This window comes from Mesocricetus auratus, unplaced genomic scaffold (assembly GCF_017639785.1).
Source record: "Mesocricetus auratus isolate SY011 unplaced genomic scaffold, BCM_Maur_2.0 Super-Scaffold_100714, whole genome shotgun sequence".
In the NCBI taxonomy this organism is placed as follows: Eukaryota; Metazoa; Chordata; class Mammalia; order Rodentia; family Cricetidae; genus Mesocricetus; species Mesocricetus auratus.
Genome location: NW_024429270.1, coordinates 915984 through 935794, shown reverse-complemented (window position 1 = coordinate 935794; position 19811 = coordinate 915984). Strand labels below are relative to the sequence as shown.

General features: G+C 54.3%; 1 protein-coding gene across 1 annotated transcript; it reads right to left on the bottom strand.

The window, feature by feature from the left end:
- Nucleotides 1-258: 258 nt before the first annotated feature.
- Katnb1 (katanin regulatory subunit B1) lies at nucleotides 259-19432 on the bottom strand. The gene is made up of 20 exons (XM_005078628.4): nucleotides 19306-19432; nucleotides 17826-18121; nucleotides 13634-13764; nucleotides 10699-10816; nucleotides 5867-5967; nucleotides 5554-5595; nucleotides 4923-5006; nucleotides 4629-4744; nucleotides 4197-4268; nucleotides 3881-4031; nucleotides 3586-3776; nucleotides 3346-3476; nucleotides 3032-3082; nucleotides 2166-2233; nucleotides 1934-2053; nucleotides 1687-1836; nucleotides 1375-1451; nucleotides 1222-1296; nucleotides 955-1071; nucleotides 259-665 (listed from the first exon to the last, which is right to left on the bottom strand). The coding sequence occupies exons 2-20, from the start codon at nucleotides 17863-17865 to the stop codon at nucleotides 533-535; spliced, it is 1968 nt and encodes a 655-aa protein (XP_005078685.1). The 5' UTR covers nucleotides 17866-18121; nucleotides 19306-19432; the 3' UTR covers nucleotides 259-532.
- Between the last annotated feature and the right edge of the window lie 379 nt (nucleotides 19433-19811).

Here is a 19811-nt window from a genome sequence, read left to right as displayed (position 1 = left end):
GTTCCTACCACCTGGCTATGCAGTCACTGGACTGGGCATCCACTGCCCTTGAAGGAACCCAAGGACAACTGGAGTGTGGCTACGATACCTATGGCGTCACCTGTTCCTCCTCCCCTTCTCCAGAGCAGAGCTTACCAGGTAGCCCTTTGCTGTGTACCTGACACTCTACTGTCCCCTGCTGGCCACATCCAGAAGCTGCACTGGGAATTGGAGGAGTATGGTCTCAGCCTCTCGAGAATATCTTATAGGGAAGCCAGGAACAGTTATACATTTAATAAATCTGCCTGATAAGTTACAGCAGCAGCTCCGTGACTGGAGTTGCCCTGAGAAGCAAGACTGCGCAGCTGCTGCTGCCGGAGAGGAAGTTGTGAGTCCGCAACTGTCCAGTGGTCAGTGGGCTGGCGACGCTGCCTCCAGGATGGCCATCAGGGCAAGAGTGGAGGCCAAGTTGAGGCGCAGGGGCCACGGGCATACAGCGAACTAGAGAGTGAGGCCAAGCCGAGGGCTGCTGGTGCTCCCACCCACAGGCCCCTCAGTCCAAGCTGGCCATAAGTAGGTGCAGCTCACGGAAGGCACTGCCATGGCGGCCACTCAGACTTGACTTGCTCTTGACGAGGCCACTGATGCTCTTGAGTTGTTTGAAGCACAGTCGGCACTTGTGCAGCCTGTAGGCCAAGAGGCAGCGCCTAAGGATGGAGGCCACCCCACCTGGCCATGATGCCTGCCAGGCCTAGGGCTTGTGCGCCCCAAACCACTCCAGTCCCTCCTCAGAGCACAAAAAGTCCCCCAAGCCGTGCCTTTCCGTGTGCATGGACAAGCAAGACCACGGAGGGACGCATGCTTTGACCACACCCATACATCCCGAGCCACTTCCCAGACGGTGTTCTTTGTGAGCTGTTTGGGCACAGCCACCCACAAACAAGGCTGAGGGGTAGCATGCACCATGCCCCTTACCTCTCCTCTCGGCTGATGTCCACACCCACAGAAGGAGGGGCTGCCAAAATGTCAGTGATGAGGGGCAGGAAACGCTGCAGGATCAGCTTCAGGGAGGTGCACCCCGTCTGGACATAGCTTCAGGAGCAAGGTAGACGGAGTCACAATAGATGGGCCCAGAGCCAGAGAGAAGACGGGAGAGCCAGAGGGACCCGCCACAGATGGGGCATATGCACACACATCCCTACTTCCACTCTGGCGGCTCCGGGGCATGGCGGGGCTTCGTACCTCTCATACTTGCTTTGCAGCAGTTTCTCGATCTGTGGCAGCACCGTGGTGCACAGGTCCAGCTTCCACAGGGAGCTGCGGAGAGAGAGAGCTGGGTGTGATGCCATCAGCCAGCCCTCACCGCCCCCATCTTCTCTTCCTGAGGCCACTTACGCTTTCTGGTTGATAATGTTCAGGAGGTCCACCACCACAGATAGGTCATTGATGGCCACTGCAGAGTCCACTGATGTCTGCAGACAAGCTCCATTAAGAGGGTAGGCAGCGCGGGATGGGAGTAGACAGGGTTGGAGGGATGTTAACAGACTGCACCAACAAGGAGGGCGGGGCGCAGCCTGACATCAGTACTCAGTTGATGGAAGCTGGCTACGCTAACACCACAAGGCTGCTGTGCCCCAGGGCTCCACTGTGGCCTCTTCTCTGTTCAGCCTAAAGCCCAAGCAACAGGTGGTAAGAGGTCACCCTTACCTTGATGTCACATGTGGTCCACACAGCTCGTACAGTGTCCAGGTTCTTGTAGCGACTGGTGAGCACCACACACATGGTGTCGTGGCCTTTGCGAATCTGTGACATGGCATCCTCATCCACCAGCTCTGCCTGCTGGGGGACCTTCACGGCCTGCGAGGATGGTACCCAGATGCTGGCACGGGGGCAGATAGCACACCCCATTCTCCTTTCAGCCCTCAACCCCACCTCTTGGGCAGGTCCCACTCACGGGCAGGAAGTCAGAGGCCTTTAGGCCAATGGGCTCGTTCCGTGTGGCAGGGATGATGGCTGGCTCGCCCTTAGGTGTGGGCGTGGCAGTCAAGACTGGAGGCCGGGCTGGGACCTCGGGCTGCAGGGAGTAGAGGATCAGCTAGCACCAGCCGGAGTCCTCCCTCAGCTCCTGACAGGCAGGTCCCAACCCTGACTCAGACCCATAGGATGCCCTCTCTGTTCAGACATACATTTGGCACCGGCAACTGCACATCCATAGCTGGGCTGGGTTTTGAGGCCTCCTTTGCTGTGGCTGTGTCTAGGAGTAGAAAGAAGAGCTCATTGTCAAACTAGAAGGACCTGGTAGGAAGAGGTCAGAGGTCAGGCTGGGATTCCATGGCATCTGCAGCCGGGAAGGAGGTGCAGGGAGAGCATCAGCAGGTGGGGTCCTGGGAGCTGAGGCAGGGGCTGTCCCTGGGTGTGAGCTTCAGGGTAACCCTGCTGTTAGGAGTGGAGTATGTGAAGAGTGCAGCGGACGGGTCAGGGAGGGGGACGAGCAGGAAACAAGGAGAGGTTCTCAGAAGTCTCACGAAGATAAAGCAGCAGCACCGGTCCCCAAGGGGAGCCAGGACAGAGATGCTATGGATGGACCCTTTGCCAACCCAAAGCTGACTGAATAGTCCCTTTTTTCAGTCCCCAGACTCCTGGCCAGGGCTCTACGGGTCTGGTCTGGAACTTGGGTCTCTGGCTCCCGCTCCAGGTCTGGGTCCTGACATCCTCTTGTTTCCCCCCCACACCCCAGCTCTTCCTGCCCTCTGCTCATCCGCCCTTGGCCTCTCAGAGCCTTGCTTCTCCATATCTGCAGTAGACCCAGTCCTCAGTAGCATGTACCCCATGTGCAGGCCCACGTGTGTTTCCGTTTCTCTTCAAGCACTCAGACATGGGCTTGAAGGGGGCACTGCCTGCCTTGCTTATGCTGCCTCCAGGGCCTTCCCTGGGGCCAGGCACAGGGTAGGCACTTGTAGGTAGGTACAGGGACAAGATCTAATTGGGTTAGGCTAGGGGTTGCACCGAGAGAGGCAAGGCCTGGTCGTCAGGCCAGCTCTGCCCAACTCACCATCCTCTGGGGGCGCTGGGAAGGGCTCACTTCGCCGGGGCGGCGTCCGACCTGCCAAGGCAAAGGGGGCTCTCTGGGAAAAGGCCGGTGTGTGGCCAAGGTCTTAGTCAAGATAGACACATGGCTGGAAGGTGATTCCCAGGCGGATGTTCCTGGCCCCATGAACCCATGTGCACCTCTAGGCCCTCTGTGCTTAGAGCAGAGGTTCCCGCTTTTAGAAAACAGCCCGGTACAAGAATGTAGAGACCAGGGAAGGCTTAGGGGATACAACTACAGCAGGATGCTGGCTGTGAGGTGGGAGAGGGTGGCCTCACTGATGCTCTTCTTGGGCTGGAAGATCTCATTGTAGTCCTCCGCGTTCTGGATCTCGGCCCGGGACTCGCGCTCGTCCCTGTCATCCTCGCTGCTGGGGCTGCGCCGCTCGCTCTCCGAGTTGTGCTTTACCCTAGCGTGTGCAGAGTTGAGCAGAAGAGGCCAGGATCCTCAGTGAGGCCCGGGGTTGCGTGTTAGGAGCTTCTTGGGACATACACCCTGCCAGGGCCATGAACACCCACCTCTGAGGCTTGCTGCAGGTTGTGCTGGGCCGCTCATAGATGCGGCGGAGGGAGACACCGGGGTTGGAGGTCTGCTGTGTGAGAGGCTGGCTGGCCTGCACAGGGTCCTGGGTCACAGTGCCTGTCCTGGTGACTCTCGTCAGGTCCACCACGTAAGAGGAGACATTACTCTGGGAGAAGGCCACACCTATCTGCGGGACATGGCAGAGCTGGTGTGGAGTGGGACCAGACCCCAGGAGGCCCAGTAGGTTGGGAGCGTGTCGCGGAGGGTGGGGGTGAGTGACTTGACCCTCACCAGCTGATCATTGCAGATGGCCAGGTCAGCCACCTTGCCCCAGTTGACGAGGACCACATCAAAGCAGCGTTCAGGCTCCCAGCCATAGACACGCAGGGAGTCCTGGCAGCCGCTGTACAAACAGCAGCCATCGGGGTTGAAGAGGACACTCCTAGGCCAGATGAGAGTAGGCTGTCGGTCCTAGGGCACCCAGCTGGCACCCGACATCAGGAAAGCTGGCGAGCCCAGGGCAGAGGAGAAGCAGAGGCAGGAAGATCACCATTACCAACACCCCACTACTCGGGTGAGGGGCAGAGGGTCCATGCGCTCTGCGTACCTGACAGGCCCTGGCTCCCCTTCAATGCAGCTCACTACCTGGAACTTCTCCAGGTCCCAGAAGCGGATTGTCCTGCAAAGATGGCCACAGGAAGCCAGTCCCTCATGCTGTCCAGGGCCTCTCCAGGCCCCTCCCTGCAGGGGCACTAGGAGTGATGTCTGGGGCAGGGATGGCCCTGTGCATGCAGAGAGTGAAGATGACCTAGGTTGCTCCTGACAGCCCTGCCCCAGAGCTAGCTCCACCTTCCAGGGGCCTCCCTGCACTCTGCCCCGGTAGGGGGTGTGGGTCCCAATAGGCCAGGATACTAGCTGAGGAGGAATGGGACCAGGAACTAACCCTGGCTTAAATTTAGCCCGCATAGGCTTGCAGGCACATGACGGGGTAAGAGAAGATAGGGACAACTGTCAGGCAATGTGCCTTATTCTTCCTCACCTGTCAGAGCTGCCAGAAGCTAGGAGATACTCATTGGGGTGAAACTCCACCACGTTGACAGGCCCGGTGTGACCAGGGAACTCAGACATCATTTTGCCAGCTGTCAGATCCCAGAGCTGGAGCAGGGTGGGAAGAGGTAAGGGCCAGGCTGGGCCCTAGGCTCCAGGCCTGTGCTCCCTCTACTCTCAACAAGTTTGGGGGCCCATATGCCCAGGTAACAGGGAGGCGAGGACACAGTCTGGGTATGATCGACATACCTCTGGACCCAGCCTGCACGCCCAGGTCAGGAGTTACCTTCACTGTGTGGTCATCTGCTGCTGACGCCAGCCACTTCCCATCAGGGCTAAACCGAAGACACCGCACAGCCTGGCTGTGTCCCTGAGGTAGACGAAAAGAACCAAGCTCTTTGGAGAGGCCTGGGTCCCACAGCACTTCCCCATCCTCCAATGCCTACCCTGAAACACAGGGCCTTCCTAAGGACCAGTCACAGAAAGGTTGGAGGGTCACTACTGGGAGACAATGAGGGATACTTTTAGGTGGCCAGACTCCCAGGCCTCCAAGAAATCACAACTGTGCAGTCTGTTACATGCTAAAAGTGTTCTAAGGCTCTTGCAGAAGCCCTTGAGAAGGATTCTGTAGTCACAGTGCTGCCACACACCTAGGAACAGGAAGCCCTGTGCCCAGGGACACCAGTTACCTTACTACAAAAGCAAAGCATGGAATTGTTTAATAGATGTGGCTCTGGGGATTAGCAGAAAGCTGGGGGTCCAGACAGACCACCCAAGGCATTGCACTTCTACTCCAGGTCTGTTTCGAGGTTTAACCTGCAATGGACTGCAGCCCCCCCCCGTCCTACTGTGGTGTGGACTCATGCTGTGATTGATGTCACATAAGGTCATAGGTAACAGACACAGGCCATGCTTACCCTATATCTGAAGACACAGCCTTTCCTCCTGATGTCCCAGAGCTGTAGGGGAGAGAAGCAGGGGTGTGGGTAGGGAGGATAGATCATGAGAGGTTGTGATGGCTCTGGGGGCTAAGCCAGAGGGTACACTGCAGAAGAGAGGACTCGATACGTCTAGGTCATGACAGCCCCAAAGAGAAAAGCTGGAAGGTTTGCCCAAGCTGGGCATCCCAAGTTGAAGTGTCTGGCCAGGTCCATGGGTCCTCTGTCCCAAGGATGCTGATGTGGAGCAATGATTTCCTTACACTTTGACATAGGCAGAGTGGTGCCTTACCTTGATATTTGTGTCCTGGGAACCTGAGGCCACAAATTCACCATAGGGGTGGAAATCCAGGCTGCAGATGTTAGCTTTGTGGCCCATGAGTGTGCGGAGAACTAATGAAACAAAATAAAGCAGAAGCATCATGTAAATGTTGGCTGGCCAGCAGCACCCTGCCAAGCCCATCGTGCGCACCCTTTGGCACAGAAGCTGGGATGCAGTATGAAACTAGAGATCTGCCAGTGCCCCGCCACCCCAACAGTTCTGCAGCCATTTCTGTCACTACTTAAGTCCCTGGAAAATGCATGCCATTACCCAGAGCTTGTGTGTGCCAAGGCCCCTGGGCAGCAGCAGTCACAACAGTGCTTGGTCTAGGCCATGTGGCCACTGGGCTATTATGCAGGGTAAATGACCCCCAGGACAGTACCAAGGATTGAGCAGAGGGCTGTAAGAGGGGAAGCTGCTTGACTAAAGAATTCAGGAGACAAGGGACATCATCAAGTGGAGAGTGACCATGGGCAAGAGGAGGAGACAGCTGAGACTCACAATGCCCAGTGGGATGGCATCTGCACAAGTGACCTTGAGGATGCAGGGGAGATGCAGGGGAGCAGACAGACTTATCATCTGTTCTTGCCCTGGTGACACATCTAATCCGTTAAGGTGACAAACTTGTGTCTCAGAGTACTGTAGGTAGCTTTTTAGAAGATTTGTATTTGCCCAAATAAAGCTTACCAACCCATGAATAGTAGGCCACAGGCTATAGAGTTCAGCTATCCCTAAATTGTACCAAGGTTTAATAGGTACTGAGTTCTCATGTACACAAAGGTCCAAGCGTAGATGAACCGAGTAACTACTGTAGAATCTGTCCATCCATACTAGGCCATGTGCTTGGCAGTCCGACAAAACTAGGATCAGTTCTGGCTCTGGTTCTTAACTACTGTGACTCTAGGCCATCCCTTATCCTCTCTGACCTTCAGGCTGGTTTACGATGAGAACTAAGAAAATGAACACCAAGTACTTAAGAGTGAGGCTGCAGGTTTCAATGCTTTAGTTTCCTCCAGGAGGCCTGCCTTCACCTCTTCCAGTCTGTCCCCTCCACGTCCTCCTCAGACCTCACAGCATGTGTCTTCTCCCTCTCCTGGTCCCAGCGAGGATGCTCTACTCCAAGCTATGGGGAGCTAGGTGCCTCCTGTCACTGCACATTTCTGGTGTTCAGCAAGCTGATTCTATACATTAGCTCGGAGTCCCTCTGTCAATGACAGGAGGTGGGTGGATGGTGAGACGTCCTGCCTGAGGCTGACCTGCAGCAGGCTGGACCACAGTTCCATCAGGTCCTGCATCTGAAGCACCACCTGGGCCTCAGGAGTCAGCTGGAGTCAAAGCTGCCCAGGCAGGAACGGCTACTCTAGCCAGCACCCGCCCTGAGGAGCAGGCCCACTGTCCACCTCACCTCTGTGCTTAGTTTCTGACGGGCACCACAGCTGGGATGACGCCTCCTTCCCATGCCTGAGGCTTTGCCAAGGCCCCTGACTCATCCCCAGTGTGGATGTCCAACTCCACTACACCCACACTCAGCCCTTGGCTTCCCCTGCTCCCTGGCTGTCTTGAATCACTAGAAGTTCTGGAAGCCGAGGTAACATGCTGCCCTGGCCACCTTTTGCCTTATTGCCACAGCAAGGGAAACTCAGACACAAGAGGCTGTGGTGGGGCCTACCCAACTCAGGCCAGCTTCTTGAGGTGTGGCTGCCTTCCTGTGGGATCCACCGGGCCTTCGCCCTTACCTCCCAGCTGCACCATGGAAAGCGGGCAGGACCACATTCTTCTGCCATGACTTCTGCCCTTACTCGTCTCTCCCAGGGGATGTCTAGCCTTGGTCACAAGCTCTAAGGCCTGCAGAGTGAGGGAGGCATGGACCTGCCTGCACATGCGGGGACCTCCCTGGCCCCCAGTGGAGTGGTTGTTCCTCCAGTGTTAACTGTGGCTCTCTCCGAAGCCCGTGTCCCTAAAGTTTCTCTGGGTTCTCACCCCTGGTGCCCATGTCGTGGGTAGCAGTGGCCCTGAGACATCAGCTCTCTCTCCTGAGGGCCAGCTTGAGAATCACCAACTAGAGGTAGCATATGGACAGCAGAGAGCACTGGGGCAGGGTCCCGACACCAGGGTTCAAGAGCCAGGCTCTGCCGCCCCCAGACTCAGGGTTTCCACTGTGCCTCTGCTGGTCTGCCTGCCCCATCTGTCAAAACAGGGGCCCTGGCAAGCAGGCTTTGTCGTGCACTTCCCCTGCACTATGTGACGGGAACACTCTCATCTGCTGGGTGGAGCACTGTGGCTGTGAAAGCCTGGGGTGGGCTGTGTCTTCGTAGCTTTTCCCTTTGGCCCTTGGCTCTTTGGGGAGTCATGAAGAGTAGTGATCTTCACTGGGATTCAGTTCAGGTTTCCTGGGGACTGACTGCCTTCTCTGTCAGAGCATCACACCCTGGCATGGCCCTCCCTGCCTCTCACATCCAGTGATAAGCACAGCATGCTTTTAGGCCTTGCCAAAGAACCTCTGCTAAGATGCAGTGCACGGCTCTGTTTGTCATAAAGGTGTCCTGGGGCTCTTTGTTCAACACCATCAACAGTGCAGTCACTCCCAAGAACTAAGGGATACCATCTTTCCTGAGGACCACAACACAGAAAACACCAATGTTTCTGAACCAAGTTAAGCTCACTGCCAGGCACACAGGCCAATGGCTTGTGTTCCGCAGTAGAGCCTGTCCCAGAAGGGCCTTTTAGGTTCAGGCAAGCTCAGGGAGCTCTCACTGGACCAGGAAGGCTGGAGCCTCTGAGCTGCAGCAGGTGGCCCCAGAGACAAGCAAACCAGCTGTACTCGGATCTGCTGAGGTTGGCCTGGACATGGATGGTAAACCATGCTGAGTTAGCTGGCAATACTGCAGAGTGAGGAGGGGGTGTAACACATCAAATTCCAGATTCTTCGGACAAATCTGTGGGGCTATTGGGGCTCGTGGCATCCACAGAGAAGGCAGGACTCTATGTGGTCACACCCCAGGACGAGAGTTTCCAAGCTCAGATGTGAGAACACACCCACAGAAGGGCTTGTGACCAGGAGGCCAGGATGCATCCTACAAACAGAGGGAGGAAGAGGAAGAAAGAAGCAGAAAAACAGCATCGGATTCCACCAGCAACTCCGAAACCTAAAAGCAGTAGGGTGACACCTTCAAAATCCCATTAGTAGACTATTTCCAATGGAATTCTACACTTGAACTCTAAAGAATGGAGATAAAGTCACTTTCAGCCAACACTGTGCCTGCCATTTGACCTTAGTGCCAAGGGTCAAACCAGGGCCTCATACAAGCCAAGCAAGGTCTCTACCACTGAGCTATGTCCCTTGGCCCCACAATTGATATAGGATGGGCTTGAACACGCCATCTTTCTGCGTCTGCATCCTGTGAGCTCGGACTCCAGGTGTGCACCCTTCACCCTTTCATAGTTGATATGGAAGAAGGTATTCCATCTGGAGAGGAGGAGGTCACAGAAGAGGACACTGTAGGTCTCAGGCAGCAAAGATAGGGATGAGGAGGCCAGGAGTGTGACTAAACTGCAACCCCAGGGCTCCCAGGCACTGGGCCTGAGGAAGAGAGAACTGGATTACAGGAGAGGTTCAAAGCTGACTTGTGACAATGGTTAACAATGATCAGTGATAACTTTACCGGGATTTTGTAAATGCACATGGAAAAAGGAGCGATTGTTCACCCCAGGGAAAGCCAGTGACACAAAAGAAACCATCTGGGGTCCTCACAGCACAAACACTGACCATGTATATGGTGACACCGCATGAACAGGAAGAGGAGTGGGGACAATGGGCTCAAGTCTGAGGCAGCTGCTGGGAACCAAGTCCTGCCTCTCACTGCAGGGGCTACCTTTTTTATTTATTTGTTTGTCTGAAGTGGGCTAAAACACCATAGACTAGGCTGGCCTTCAATTTCACAGCGATTCCCTTGCCTCAGCTTCCTGAATGCTGGGATTTCAGGTAGGCACTGTGGGCACTGTGAGGGGCCAACCCGTTAGTTTTGTTGTCTGAAAGAGAAAAGGAAGCGAGCGCAGTGCCATAGGTCCAGGAAAGGGTGGTGGCGGGGATGGGCACAACAGCGGGGAAGGGAGGCCAGGCAGTGGTGGCGCACGCCTTCAATCCAGCACTCGGAGGCAGAGGCAGGAGGCCAGCCTGGTCTAAAGAGTGAATTCCAGGACAGGCTCCAAAGCTACAGAGAAACCCTGTCTCGAAAAACCAAAACCAGCAACAACAAAACAAAACAAAAAACAGCGGGGAAGGGAGAGCAGAGGCCCTTAGAACGGGACGGATGGGGCAAAGACTTCCCAGGCCATCAAACTTCATGCTGAAATGGACTTCTCAAACATGTGTTATTCCTGTCAAGGTGAAAATTAATGAAGACAGAGGAAAGGCGACCAGAAGACCCAGACACCTAACACTACCCTGAGGTGGGAGGTTCCACAGTATCTTAATGGCTCTTCCCACGTGGCCATTACTTATTCACCTGCCGCAGGATACCCCTCGTACCTGATGTCCTCCCAGCTTCCAAATACATATGGGCACATGGACACACACCTTACTGTTCATTACTTGGGCACCTCCTCATGTTAGCACTTGGGGATGGCGGTGCCCACTGTTGCTGGACTGATGGAGTGGCATAGACAATGTGACACCCCCTCTGGTCAGCGCTTGGGGAACAAAGCACCCAGACTTCCTGGAGGCAGCAGTCCAATGCCCCAAGTCTACCCTCCCCCTCCCCCTCCCGCCCACACACGAAGGAACAGTAAGCAGGGAGGCCTACTTTTGGCAGCTTCCAGGTCCCAGACGCGGATGGAGCCTGACTGGGAACCGGCTACGATGAGCTCCTCGGGGGTGTTGAGGCGGACACTCTCCACAGGGGACGTGTGACCTGTCAGGCTCTGCAGAGAGAGGGCGGCAGCTCCGATGAACTGTAGGGGTAACCCCCAGTTACTGTCCTAAATTTAGGGTCCCTGTGAATGGCCTCAGTAAGAAACAGTATGTGGTGAGCTGTTCTCGGGGCCCAACCACGCGCCAACTCAGTTGAGCATGGCGGCTCATCAGCACAATGTATAAAGCAGCCCTTCAAACGCCTGGGACCCCAGCACTTGGGGGGCAAAAAAACAGTGAGTTCCAGGCCAGTCTGAAATACACAGTGAGATCCCAGCCAGCCTGGATTACATACAGAGCCCCTGTCTGGGAAAAAACCTCAGGCATCCTTCAACTTTTTCCCTCTAGAGTGCTCCCGACTCCTGGCATGGGCATCGCCTATAGAAATGGCTCTGGGTCACTGGAAGGAAACAGGGATCAGATAAGGAGATGTTGGACCAAGTATGAACGATCACATTCAGGATACCCAAATCTCTACCTACTCTGTCTAATCATAGAGGCCACAGCAAGCTAAGAGCACATGTCTACTAACTGCCCCTATGTGTTCGACTCCCTCAGACTGCCTGCTCCATGCCTCCGGAAGGGGCCTGGGAAGGTCCACTGGACAGCAGGTAAGGTCTTGCACATCCAGAGCACCCACAGCAAGGACAGTTGGGTCAGGTAAGGTGTTGTCACCTTCAGCTTTTAGGAGGGAAGGCCATACCCAAGTCCATGGTGTCTGTCACTCTGCTCAATGCTGGCCCTCAATGCACAGTGACCATTTCACCAGTGTTTACTAAGACAACATTCCTGATGGGGACAAGTGGGAAACAGGGGGCATTCCTCAGCACCAGTGTCTGAAGCCTTGTAGTTACAGCAACTTGTCTGACTCCTTCCAGACAATGGTAGGGGGTCTAAATGACCCAGGCTTCCATGATCACAACTAGGCAAAAACAATCTCCATAAGAAACACACATTCTCCTCATATCCACAATCCAAGACTGGATGTGGTGACATACATCTGCGATCCCAGCAGTAAGGATCATCTCTGGTCTCTGAAGCAGAAGAATCTCCAAGCTCAAGGCCAGCCTGGGCTACACAGTAAGACCCTGTCTCAGAAAAACAATAGCACCACAATTCTACAGGAAACTTATTCTCTGCAAGCACAAACCAGGGTTATTCATGGCAAGAGACAAGAGGCCATGTAAATGTCCCTGACAGTAACCTTTCAAACATGAGGAAGACTGAGTTCCATGAGGCTACGGTGTGTACACAGAATGAGACCACTAGAGGGAAACATGTATTTTGCTTGTCTGTAGACTGAATAATTCTAGGACACAGAAGGCATCTGGAGGCCTGGTCATCTCCAGGAAGGACACAGGTGTCACTGTAGAGAGAAATACTTCAGCATTCACCCTCTTTTCTTTCCGGTGAAATTTTTATTTTATTTTTTTAATATGTAGGCAAGCACTTCACCGGTAAGCTACAGCTCTAGCCTGTGCTGATTAGTTTTCAGCTTCGGGATGTTACTTAGGCATTTTATGGGGAATGGAAGCATTTGAGTCTTACAAGTAAAACAAAACGGGCTGGGGTGGTGGCTCAGTGGTTAAGAGCAATGGCTGCTCATCCAGAGGACCTGCAGTCAGTGCCCAGCACAAACATGGCAGCTACCAACCCTCTTTGCTCCAGTTCCAGGAGATCCAGTGTCACCCTCTAGCTTCTACAGACACTGCACGCCCCCAGTGCATAGATATACGCGCAGGCAAAACACCCATACACACAAAAATAAAATAAACACATCTTAAGGAAAAAAGATAAAAACAAACTTACTGAACCCTGATGTACTGACTATGATCTGAGTGGGTCTCAGTTTTGTGCAATGTCACAAAATCAATGAAATAAGCAAGTTGTCACTCACAGTTATCACTTTCCCCCATCTTCGGTTTACTTGGTCAAAAGTCAAAAGAATGACAGTTGCCTAGGGTGGCAAGGATGCAGGGTACAGCCACATTCTAATGCTGTGGGTGAGAGTGGAAAGTGGCTTCTGGAGCCCATTGTGGCCACTTCTCAGAACTGTGTACTCTGGGCCTAGACACAGTGATCACCGATCCTGCTCAAAAGTTTGAACAAATGAGAATGTTTGACATAGTGTGGTTTAGCAGAACCTAAAAGCTGGAGCCAACAGCCGGCTGATGACAGGGTGTGGCTAAGCTAATTACAGCTCATCCCTGTGATGCATACCAAGAAGCCGTTTAAAAGCATGCTGTAAAACAGTCTTTGTTGACATAGGAAAATCCTCATGACACTATCATTCTAAAGAACCAAGTCACTCAAGAGTAAGATAGTATCTGGAGGTGTGTGTGTGTGTGTGTGTGTGTGTGTGTGTGTGTGTGTGTGTACATGTGCACACGCATGCCTCAGTGCTTCTACTCCATTATCTAGAAAGGCACAGACTTAAAGCCTGGTCATGTTTGGCCAACAGAACTGCCTGAAATCCTGAATTCCCTCCTACTTGTGCTGTCCTGCCTTGCAAAGCAGCCTGCAGCCCTGTATGATGTGTGACCCCTTCTGACCCTTTCCTTAGTGAAGATATACACCCCTACACATTGGCAAGGTGGAGACTGGGGCTTGTTTAATTCCTCCCATGAACACTCTGGAGTTCTGCCCCACATCTGTGTTATCCCCGCTTCCTGAGGGCTAGCCACCAACCCAGCTGTCCTGGGCTACCCTGGACCTTACGGAGCAGATAACTGGAGTAGCACTAATGGAGTGCTGGGCTACTCCAGTGACCTGGGATCACCAGTGCCTGCAAAGGGAGCCCCCACCAGGGGCCCCGGTTCATCACTCACCATGATGCAGTTAGGCTTGTTGATGGACCACAGGTTGACTCGGCAGTCATCCCCACCAGTGGCCAACAGCCGCCCCGACGCCTTGCCCAGCACCAATGAGGACACATTGCTGGCATGGGCGACGATCTCTTCTACACAGGAGAGAAGGGGAAGTAAGTGGTCAGGAGACTTTGGCCATATGGAGGAGGTGGCCTTCCTCAGCCACCAACTCTGAACATGGCATTCGGCTAACCCCCACCAGCTTCAGGCCCGGCTACAAGACAAAGTAGGAGGCAGAGGCTGAGATCACTGTCTCTTTCTCAGCTCCCTGCCCTGCTCTCGGGCCACCTTTCTGAGCGCCTGTTCCTCACATCAGCTGGTAACACTGACGCACTGTTGGCCTCCATACACACACTCTACCAACTGAGGGGATACTTGGGATGCGTGCATCTGGAATGCTGTGCACATGGTGCACACTTGAAAACTCAGCACTTGGGAGGCTGAGGCCAGAGGATCATGAGCTCCAGCACAGCTTGGGCTACATACAAGACCCTGTCACAAAACAAAACAAGCACTTGTACTTATCAGTATGACAGTTCCTCGTTGCTAGTCCATAAACAATATAGTGCAAGAAACATTTAAGCAGCATTGCACAGTACTGAGTATCACAAGTAACAGAGATGAGTCAAGGTACCCAGAGGAAGTGCAGGTTTCTATGCAAACACCTCCTCACCATATAAAGGGCTGCCTGCGTACATGCAGACGCGGCCGTCCATGTGGAGGAGTCCTGGAACCAATCACCACACATACTGTGGGAAGGCTAAGTTTACTTTTAAAAACTGGCTTCCTATTTTTATCTACTTTGTCTTAAGCACTCATATCCAGAGATAATACTTTTTCTATGATAAACAAAAACCATTAAAACTGTTTTTGTTTGTTTAAGTGGACCCACACGTCACCTAAGTGCCTTCAACTCCTCAGGTGCCACCCATAGCCCACTTGGGACACACCTTCAGAAGAATTCAAGTTCTGCCCAGACGGCTGTCCCTACATCCCAGTTCAGAATTCTCAATCAGGTGCTGATCTGAGCTCTGCCAGCTGCGTGGCCTTGGACAAGTCACTCTTGCTCTCAGAGAGGGTCCTTGTCTAGAGAACAGGGTGACCCCGGGGCCAGCTCATTGGAAATGGCCTGAGAGGCATACTGAAGACCAGCAACCAGGACAGAGTGACCCCCAGGGTCCCAGGCAGGTGCGGAGTGGGTTCCATAGGGGTAATGGCAGGAGGCAGCAGAAACAGCAGGAGCTGGGTGGGGAAAAGCTGACCCTGAGAATGGGAGGTAAGGCCTGTGGACAGTCCACCAGGGGCCCTAGCCTGGACCGTGGTGGGAGGGCTGAAGTGGGGAACACAGACGGGGACGGTGGGCCTCATCAGTGCTCCAGGAAGAACAAACTCAGCAGAGAATCAAGAAGCAGACTAGGCTTGCAAGCCAGGCCTTGGTCTCCAACTTCCTCTGGGAACAAGGAGAAAGGAGAGGGCAGGTCTCTCACACAGGCAAGGGGAAAACCTAAAGCAGATACCTAAAGCAACAGATGTCATGCTGTTAGTAAAGCACCCTTCCCCCACCCTAGGTCCTAATCTACCAGTCTGTGTAGCTCTTGTATGAGATGCAGACCATTAGGAGACTGGAAAACAGGCCCAGGAAAGCCCAGACAGTTTGGGCTTCCAAAGACGTCCAGGGTCCCAAGCTAAGACGAAACTTTTGAAGTGACAGCCCCTTCGGGGTCTGGCAAGGCACGGCTGTCCCGGGCAGGGTGAGAGCTCCTGGTAAGCCCAGACGCCTCCACTCTAGGTACTGGGAGACCCGCCATCATGCTGGAGTCGTCATATCAACCACAGCCCCATCCTCTGGACACCTCGGGACAGCTGCCCACAAGCCTGAGGCGCGAGCCTCTGTGGATCTGTCTAAGCAGCAGGAGGGTTGTACAGCTGTTCCCCAGCACTGTGTTCTGGAGGCTCAAGCTGTCTCTGCAGCCACACCCTGAATTCTTCACAGACCCCTGGGCATCTGCCTTGGGTCTCACTCTCCCCAGGCAAAGGGGGAAAGGTCTGGCTGAGTCCCACCTCAGCAAGCCTCTCGATCACCTCCAGAGATGGCCATAAGTGTGTAACAGAAGGGTGTCTGGGCATCTATTCCAGGCCCGGCACTGGGAGGCTGGGAAAGGAGAGCTTCCTGTCTTCAGGCTCCAGGGGATCAGATGGATCCCGGGCAGGGTCTGTAACTCCCCTTTAAGGAGAGGCTGATGGGAACCTGTGCAGACAGGAAGACAGCACAAGCACCAGCAAAAAGGATGCCCAGTCCTCACAGCAGGCTCCCTCTCTAGCTTGGCCAGAACACCAAGCATCAATGGCCCATGCATGCAGACATCAGACTCTTCAGTACCACCTGGCAGGCCAGGCGACGCAGCTGCTGTGCCTGGAGCATAAGCCACCAGGACCTCCCCGAGCCCCCGCAGTATAGCCTGGCACATCTCAGCCGAAGCCGGGGATCACTCTTGGTCTGCCCAGAGGTGCTAAGGGCTTACATACTAGGAGGAAGATACCAAGGACAGGGGTTCAGCAACCCCGCACTGGCAAAGAGCCTTCTGATACTCACCACACACTGGAGCCCCAAGAAGTCCCAGCCTGTATGGCCCCAGGCTGTAAACCCGTAAACCTCTGTGCACAAGAAAACTGTCGCTCCTGCACACACCTCATCATATTGCTGCCTGCTGCTTAGATACTTCGATGCTTGGGGACTCTGACCACAGGGGTCTCGTGGACATGTGCCCTGCAGAACTCACTGGGTTCACCTGGCATCACTTGGTTCCTGCTGATGTGCAGCAGCCCCACAGTCTCCTGTGAGTCTTTCCAACACACAGAGCTTCCTGCCTTGGGGCCCTGGCACTTGCCGCTCATGCACTCCCGTGAGTTAGTTAACCGAATCAGAGCACACATACCGGTTCAGAATCAGAGCAGAATTGGAAACAGGTGGATGTAATTCTGGATCTTGCCCATTGCTCTCCCAAGCCTGAGCTCCTTGGATATCTTGGCCCTCACTCGCTCCCTAGCATCTGGTTCTACCTTCAGGTAGGGTAAGCCATTAAAGAGCTGGATACAGAATGCCAATAAATACAAAGTCACTCTACCCAAAGTATACCTTTCTTGAGTGCCATTGAGAAGGTTCTCCCAGAACACTAGAGCTTTGGAGAGCAACTTCAAATGGTCCCAATCTCTCACTTTACAAATGAGGACACTGAGACCCAGAAAACAGCTCTGCCCAAAGTCTCCTTGTTCACTCTTGGAAACAGCCCAGGGGCAGTCAGAGGCAGAGTGGGACCAGGGACAGCATATCAAACGTGTGACAGCCAGCTGCAGCTGAGGACAGACACATACAGGTAAGATGCAGGTCCTCCAAACACGAGCTAGGGATCCTCGAGAGCCTTTTGTAGGGTCTAAACAAACAAAACTATTATCTTAAATACTAGGATGGTGTCCGCCTTTGGTACTCTCATTTGCTCCAGAGAAGGCTTCTAATATAGTACATACAGATAAATATAACTGTCATAAGCAAGAGCCCTTTAGGATCCTCAATATTTTTAGGAATATGAAAGAGCCTGGCGTAGTAGGGCAGGTCTTTATTCCTAGCACGCAGGAGACAGAGGCACATGTTCCAGACCAGCCAAGATTATAGGGACACCCTATCTCAAAAAAAGGAAAGGAAGAATATGAGTGAGTTTAGACTACAGAACTCAACTATTTTTGCTCAGTTACACCCAGAGTCCTGCCAGCATCTCTGCACACCCTTCCTCCTCCCACAGCCCTAGACTTTCATCTGACTTGGAACACATCTAAAAACCCTACAGCATCTTCCAGCCTTCTCCAAACACTCTGCCATCAGCCCGACTGGAAATCCTCTGCAAAGCGCTTTAACCAAGTTCACGATCTCACCTGAATCTCAGTGCAACTGCAGAGCATACTGCAACTATTTTGCGGTACTGATAAGGCAGCTCGGCCTCCGGAGGATTAAGCCACCTGCCCGACGTGATTTACATCCCTGTCTACCATAAAACACGGACTGTGCCGAGGACAGGAGACAAAACTGTTGTGACCAGCCAGCAAAACAAGAGCAGCTCACAAAACAACACTGTGGTGAAGAAAGACGAAAAGTACTTACGCAACTTCCAGGCAGTCTTGGTGACCACAGGGGTGGCCATGCTTCAAGGGGTGGCACCTGAGACCCCACCCACAAAATGGATTGTGCTTTCCCTGTGGGGTGGGGGTGGATCCCCCCCAGATCCGACAATCAAGTTGGCAGGGAGTTCCCACACATCCAGGCAGAGAGCCCTCCTCTCCTGGCCCAGGACTGCCTGGTGGTTTAGATCATCCACTACCAAGCAGCAGCCTGTACACATAGGTCAGGGTCCCAGATCACGGAATGTCAGGCTTGGGCCATCTCAGCTCAACACTGGGCTAGAACACAAACAGAGGTGACGGCGTGTTAGCAAGTACTTGAGACGCGTTGCAGCTCCCTGGGTCACCAAGGCCACTTGATACAGGCCCACCAGGGCCTGGAGCTGCAGTGCACACTGGGCCTGCAAACCTTAACACCTCTGTGACTTAGAACCCAAAAGGAAAAGACCTCTAGGTAGCTGGACCTGGTGGTGCTAGCCTTCAACCCCAGCACTCAGGGGCACAGGCACAGGCAGGTGGCTCTTTGCCGGTTCAAAAAGGCCTAAAGCAGCATTCCAAGATGCCGCTGTCTTAAGGGTCAGCAACCGCAGTGGGACAGAGAGGACCACGTGTCTGCAGCTCACAGAAAACTGTACCTCATGCATTGGATGGGGCATTGGAGTCTGCGGCTATGTTGAGGGATCCATGAAAGGCAAACACACACAGACACAGACACAAACACAACAGGAGGGAGGGAGGGAGGGAGGGAGGGAGGGAGGGAGGGAGGGAGAGGGAAAGGGAGAGGGAGAGAGAGAGAGAGAGAGAGGAGGCTGACAGTAAAGGCCTTCTGAGAAGAAGTGAAGGAGTGATTTTCGAGAGAGTTCTGGGGGTCCAATCCTCTAGCTCCCTCCTTCCCCAGCTCCAGGTGAGGGAACCACGCCCACCTCTTGTTATTCTCAAGGACATAGCTGGGAATGGGGTCTCACGTCCAGGCGTGAGCTGCAATGGACTCCTCGATTCTAAAAGGCCACACAGCACGGATGGCGCCTTCCACAGCCCCGGACCTTCAACTCTCTTTCTCCTGTCACCCGTGCTGCCATTCCCGCACACCTTCATCTCCCTAGGTGGGCCCCCCTCGCCAGACCCTCTTCACGCCCCTTTCCCTGCTGCTGTCGGAGTGCCCCATTCATTCGCTCCCCTGTTTCTGGAGCCCCGACTCAACGCGGTCCTCCGCACACCCTCAGCTCTGCTTCCGGTCCCATAGCTTTCCCTCTCCGACCTCCACACCCGTCCCGCTCGCTCCTCCACAATCTGCTACTGGTCTCTCAGCCTCGCCTGGCCCTCCGTCCCTCAGTCTTGAGGGGCATTGGCTCCAGCCTCCCCTGGCCCAGAGTCCTCTGCCGGCGACGCGATTGTCCCCTCCAGGCTCGGCAAAGACCAGGGCCATCTTCCCCTTGCCTCCAAGACCCCGAGGGCCACTCTACCTGCAGCTGTAGCTCTGGAGGCCGAGGCTTCCCTCCAGGCGCGACCCCCCACTTGCCTCCATCCTCTGCCCTGATTGGTCGCTGCTTGACAACCGACCCTCACAACAAAACCTCCGGTCTAGAGTCCCACCCACTTCACTTCTTACACCAATCAGTCGCCACGGATGCTCCGCCTTCCTCCGAGATTGGCCAATAGAAGCAAGCGCTTCTGCCGATTTGCGTAGCTACCCGCCTCCCTCTCCCGACTCGGACTAATCACGAGAAAGAAGCGTTTGCAGACCGCCCTTAGGTCTCAAGAACCAATGCGGGCTTCCGAGTCCTTAGTCCCGCCCCTACCAGGGCTAGCTTTTTCCGCCCTTTTCCTTCACTTCCTGGAACCTGGGTTATGTTTGAAAAATCCGCGAGCCGCGCGCAATGGCGGCTGCACCAATCACTTCGGCAACATTCCCTAGCTCAACCAGTCAACGTCGGTATTATTGGAGAACCAATTGCGAGACAACCAATGG

Excerpts from the sequence above, each read along its gene's own strand:
- Katnb1 (XM_005078628.4), bottom strand. The coding sequence starts at position 17,865 with ATGGCCACCCCTGTGGTCACCAAGACTGCCTGGAAGTTGC. Across the intron at positions 3,777-3,880 it reads CCATCTGCAATGATCAGCTG|ATAGGTGTGGCCTTCTCCCA; the intron begins GTGAGGGTCAAG and ends CATGTCCCGCAG. Across the intron at positions 3,477-3,585 it reads ACCTGCAGCAAGCCTCAGAG|GGTAAAGCACAACTCGGAGA; the intron begins GTGGGTGTTCAT and ends TGCACACGCTAG.